Source organism: Cariama cristata, unplaced genomic scaffold (genome assembly GCF_000690535.1).
Source record: "Cariama cristata isolate BGI_N322 unplaced genomic scaffold, ASM69053v1 scaffold10608, whole genome shotgun sequence".
NCBI lineage: Eukaryota > Metazoa > Chordata > Aves > Cariamiformes > Cariamidae > Cariama > Cariama cristata.
Window position 1 is genome coordinate 22,701 of NW_009629446.1, and position 6,000 is coordinate 28,700.

The 6,000-nt window shown below is 34.0% G+C and overlaps 1 protein-coding gene across 1 annotated transcript in view; it reads right to left on the minus strand.

The window, feature by feature from the left end:
- The window catches only part of TBC1D32 (TBC1 domain family, member 32), a 75,365-nt gene that overhangs the window by 18,379 nt on the left and 50,986 nt on the right, over positions 1-6,000 (minus strand). The window contains exon 25 of the mRNA XM_009705173.1: positions 4,475-4,600. Coding sequence (XP_009703475.1) covers positions 4,475-4,600 — 126 coding nt within the window. The remainder of the gene's footprint in view (positions 1-4,474; positions 4,601-6,000) is intronic.

The window sequence follows — 6,000 nt, forward strand, 5'->3', positions numbered from 1 at the left end:
ATACAAGGAAGTCTTTATGCATATGGCATGGAGGAAGTCCATATTGGGATAAACCATATTAAAAATTTAAGATAGCAACTATGAACATTTTTTATAAGTAAATGCTATTCTAAACCAGCTTCTGTTGTCATGATAAACAGGATTTAAAGAACAGTGATATAACCTTCTTTTCACAATAATTCAAGGCAAGGAAGTGTATTTAGGGAGTAACAAGTGCTGCTATGTGTGGGATTTCCTGTTTTAAGACTGCACGATACCATTTCTTTGGTATCAATTTAATAGCACTGAAGCTTCAGCCCCTGGTCCCCGCATTCCCGCCCATAACTCCAACCACAGGTGGTTTTGCTGGCTTTAGATCGAATAACTCCACTACACCATTTTAGCAGATAGCTGTATAAACAGTTGTAGCAGCACAAGTAAGGCGTAACAACCTATGGTGGAGGTGGCAATGGAGAAAGCTAGAAAACTCTTGAGCTAGCCTTGCTGACAGGAAAACTAACACAGGAGACTGCAGTGCAAGCTCTTCTGTGCCTGAGGAGGAGAAGACAGAACCCCCATTCACACGCTTGTTATGCCAGAAAAACAATGAAGAAAAAGATAACAAAGACAATTAACTCTTCTTCCAACCATTTCAAGCTAAGATAGTGACATTAAATCATGATTTTTTTTTCTTGATTAGCTGTCTAAAACATTTACAGAAATTCATTTACACTGAATGAGTCCAGAAAAAGTTTTTAAAAGGTTGAGTTTTGGTAATACTATGTTGATGAGTAGGGCAAAGGGGAAAAGTTTCACTACAACAGCTCAACACAGATTTACAGTTAGAGTTGCCAGCTCCAAGTGTAACAAAATTAATTTTTCATCACAAACAACTACTAAATTGAAACAAAAAAATTACAAGTGTAATTTATATTCTTATGTATTTTTATGGAGCAAAGAAACTGTTAATTAAATATAATATAGCTATGTATAATCATGGTTAACAAACCACATGGGGCTAGCAAAAAGCAGTTTATTTTATAGAAGAGTACAAGTTCATTCGTTTTGTGAGAATGAACAAATAAACAATCTCCCTAATCCTCACTAATATGCTTAGTGGACTTTGGTCCACAAACAATAAGTATTTGTGTAAAATGAGCAAAAGTGTCTACACCTGGAGCTGTAGAAAGCAAAAAGCAGAAATTTAACTTAAAATTTGTAACTAGTTAGATGTTTACAGTATGGTTATTAGTAGTGTGATTACTGAAATATGCCATACTATAACAACAAACAGGAACTATGTTAAAAAGACTAAAATACTACATAATTTAGAACATTTAAAACAAAGTCAGAACATTGTACATTTCTTCCCTTTTTGTTGGAAGGTATCCATACGCTTGACCTAGCAGTCAAATATTTCAGTTCAGTGCTTGAGTTAATGGGAGAAGTGACAGCTCAACTGCTAAGCAATCTTTTGAAATTCAAGCACTAAATTGATTTCCACCATTTGAAAGTATTTATCTAAGTACCTATCAGGATCTTTGAAGAGCTTTTAATCAAGTTTGAGAGACACATACATAAGAATTTACCAAAACAAATGTGGTTAATACATGAATAGAGGGTTTTCACAGGACACTCTCTCTTCCAAAAGAATGTCCATGTGAAATGAAAAGTAGTTATTTTATTTTTTGTCTTTTAATACTAAATCATTTAGCTGCCATTTGGACACTCCCTGAAAATCTTTATAAAGGTGGAAATTGGCTTAGTGATTTTTCATTTAACTGGGAAAGTAGACAAAAAACATTTAGGAAAGTTCATTGCATGGTACAGTCATTATTGTTGCAAAAGCCCACATTCTCATGCAGAGGTTATGTTCAGAGACAGAGATTAGTGTTGTGGCCTACCAACTTGGTGAAAATGTTGATTTTCTTTAATTATGGCAGCTTGGCTGTATTAACACTGAAGGTTTTAAGAGACTGGCAATTACCTTGTGCAAATTTAATCCACATATTCAAAATAAAGAGAATTTTAATTTAGGAGTGTGTAGTCATATATAAAATATTTAAAAAAAAAAATCAATAGACACTACACTATATGGTCATTGAATCCAATGTTGTCTTTGCTGATTAAGTTCTGGTTCAACTGCTGTTAATGTTAGTTTCCCTTAGAAGGGGCCCAGTAGAGGAAGCATAAGTGTGCATCTTTGTTCTATAATCCTTGGAGTTTGCTCCATCTGTAACTAAAGAGAAGGTTTTCATTTCTTGGAATGTGGACTGAAGCCTCTCAGCCCTCTGAAATTTGGGAGAGCTTCACATGCTGCAAAAGATACATAGCAGCACAGCTGTCTCTCATAAAACAGTTTCAATGAACATGATGTCTCAAACCACATAGCCAGCAGATATTTTGCTGCTTCTGAAATATCTCCAAGCAGATAGGCAACATTTGAACAGCTTTGCATCCATTTTAAATTACCAGTACTTACTCTCAGTTCATAATATTACTATTCTTTTGTATGGTGTTGTTATTTATTTATTTAGTGTTTTGTTATGCTATTCTGTTTCTATTTTCATACTTTACTTTGTGTGGTTTGTGAAAGCACTTGCAGAAATCCCTGTGAGGCTTAACAATTTCACAGATACTTTCTTGCTGACTTTTACCCCCAATTCCATCTCAGCTGGAAACAGTTATCCAAAAGCAAGCATAATTTTTTGCTTTGGGTTAACAAATCTTAATGACTCTCTTTAATTCCTCATTCTACCTTCTGGAATCTCCAACAAAGTTGCAGAAAACAACCTACACAGGTTTTGAGGCTGTGTATGGGTAACTACAAAGGACAAAATGAAAGATTTTTCTTTTTCTTTGTAAGCCACCTACTTTAAGTGTATGTTCTGGGTTTTGTAAAAATATGTTTTTTCAACAAATAATTCCTGTTAGAGGCAGGAAGACAGACTAACAATTTTCAACAAAAATGTCACATAATCCAAGAAAAGATCCATCTAGAAAATATGCTGCATTCAAATAAAATTGATTTTACAAAGACTAAAGTATTTGTGCTTCACAATACATAACACCAAAAAAAATCCCTCACTGAACTACTAGATCAGAGTTATGCAAGAAAAGTAAACATACAATTTTTCTAGAAAAATCTAGGGTTTTTTTATTTGCTACTCTTAAATTTATTTTTTCTTATACTAGCAGAAGCTCATATAAAATACATTCAGTTGTTTCTGAATGGTTATGAATCTCTACTTGTTCACTTGTTTCACAAAGCTAACTCAATGCATGCATTTGTGGAAGTGTACAATATAATGTATATTACAAGTGCATATATGCAGTACATATAAATACATATGTATTCTGTCTACACACACATCCTTCCAAATGGAAGGTGAAAGCTCTGACTAATTTACAATCACCTAAGACTATAGACTCAAGCTTGTTTCAAACAAGCAGTAAGAACAGAAAGCTCAGAATTTAGAAACATTCAATAATTATTGACTTTAACTATGTTATATAAATGACAAATTTCCTATTACCTATTTTAATATTAAATCAGTTCCTGTATAAATGACTTCCTTAAGGCTTCCGAAACCACCCTGTAACTTTAATATTGCTACATAATTTACCATAAAATTCAGATCTCTTATTTAGAACACAAATTCTGGGTTACTTTGATCCCATATAGAAGATATTTCATCTGTTTTCATCATCAGTTGTATTAATTGCTTACCTAAAGAATTTAAAGGGAAATCTTTGGCATCTGTAAAGAAAAAGTTAGACTATGTACTGACCATCTGACTATAACTAGAATTCTTACAGAAATGGAAGCCAAAAATTTCTGAAAACACCTAACTTCTTTATTGCTACACAAGTTTATATAACATTACAAGTGAATGATTAAGTCTGATTTCTGATGATTTGTGTCATATGGGTGATGACTGGTTTGTTTTGGCGGGTTTATTGTTTTAACTGATCTATACCAATGGTCCTGCATAAGTGCACTCTTCACTAGAAAATACGTATGAAAATGAAGAAAAATCTGAATGAGTGGGTTCTTTGATGCTTAGTATGGCTTAATACTGAAAATTTTTACTGAAATTGGCCATTAATATAATTTCCCAACCCATCTTAAAGTTACTACTGATCTCTGGGAAATGTCTGTTTCCTCTCACGCTCTCTTTTCCATTTTCTCAGCATCTCAATAATAGACCCTTCAGAGATCTGAAACAAAGACTTATTTAAGCCCTCTTTCTGTGTCAAATTTCCCTGAAAACAGCCAACATAGAGGGAAGACAGCCATAAAGAAAGAAAAATATGGCATGAGGCATAAACTTTGCTTTCTTAGGAAAATCCCATTGAAATAGTTTTCATCATCAACACAAAATTATTGACTGCTTGTATAGATAACATAACCCTCAATAAACTTTAAAGAACAATTGCTTACCAGTGGCCTTCTGTTTACTTGCTTTGTTAAAACTCAGTAAGTCATACTCACTTGTTCCACTGATGACACCTGGTCTGGCTTTCATGACTTTGCAGAACTGTTTTCTACAAATTTCTGTCCACCCAGTTTGCTTCTCTGGACTTTTTAAGAGTGATAAGAGCTTGTCAAGGTCTTTATCTAGAAGAAATGAAAAATAAGTGTTATTCTGTAATGATAATTTGGCTCTTTTGGTTTTTCTTTTTTAATTTTTTCTTTCCTTTAAACTTACTACGTAAGTAATAAGAAACTATTTGTTACAGAGTACCATAGAAAAAAGTACATGCACTCAGAAACTAGAAACTATTAAAACAAAGAACAGGAAAGTCAGACGCAGCTCAGAGCCCTGTTATTGCCCAGTATTTTTAGCAGACTTCATACCTTAGGAAGACTAAATAAATATCCCTTATCCTGTGACAATTAAAACTCAAGCAGCAGTCCTAACGCTGATGACATTCTGCTTTAAACAGAACAGAAATACTCACTTTACTTACTGCTGGGTTTTAAACATTTAAGAGTACTGAAGCACATTTTATAACTCCCTTCAAGTTATTACTCCTCTGTCTTGAAATTATAAGAATTGGAAAGATATTTTAAAGAAAGTAGTTTGGTATTTCCATGTCATTTCACCACTCTGAGAATCTAAAATAGAAAACAGGCAAAGATCCTCCACCAAATATCATTGGTTTAATAATAAAACTGTGAGGTGGCAGCACTATTTTGTAGAACATGAAATGAAGCATGATAAGACAGCAACATAACAGTGTTCCATAGAAAATTGCTGCTTCTTTCTGTAAGCAGGTTTCCTTCAGATGTTTCTACTTTGGACAGGTATTATGGCATATATGCGTATGCCTCCAGGTTGCTAGGCATACCTACCAAGTAAATTTTGCAAAAATACATTGGGTTGCCTATGCTATGAGAATTCTTATAATGGCTTTGCTGATAATCTCTAGTATTTCCCAACTTTAGTACAAGGACTTAAAATTGGGATAAAAGGTTACACTAAAACTATACTTTTGCTGTTGCTGAAACGTCACCTTGTAAGTTTTGCATTAATATTGAGAAACTTGGAATTTTAAATTGAGTTTCCTGAAGAATCTAGGTGCACCCAACATGCTCCAGCCCAGGGCCACAGGCTCTTTGTTGGTGCTGTCAGAGGCTGTAACAATACAACTCAGGCATTTCCTAACTTCTGAATGCTTGACTTTTTACCTGAGCACTATTAAAACACAGTCTTTTGGTACAATTGTTATATATGAGGCACAAATGTATCAGGTAACGTTTTTCATTCTATGTTCAGCTTGCTTATAAACAAATTTGCAGAACAATTTACAAAAAGATCCTTTTAAATGCAAAGAAAGAATTTCAAAGATTGCTCCTTACTGTTATTCTTACCTTGTTATTAAAGACACATTCTCTCTTTACAATAGGGAGACATGCCTTCAAAATTAAAATTGCCATTGTAGCATGACAAAAGGACAGTAAGTATGTTCTCCTCTTTCTTGGTTAAAAGCGATTCCACCCCCCCCCACCCCCAG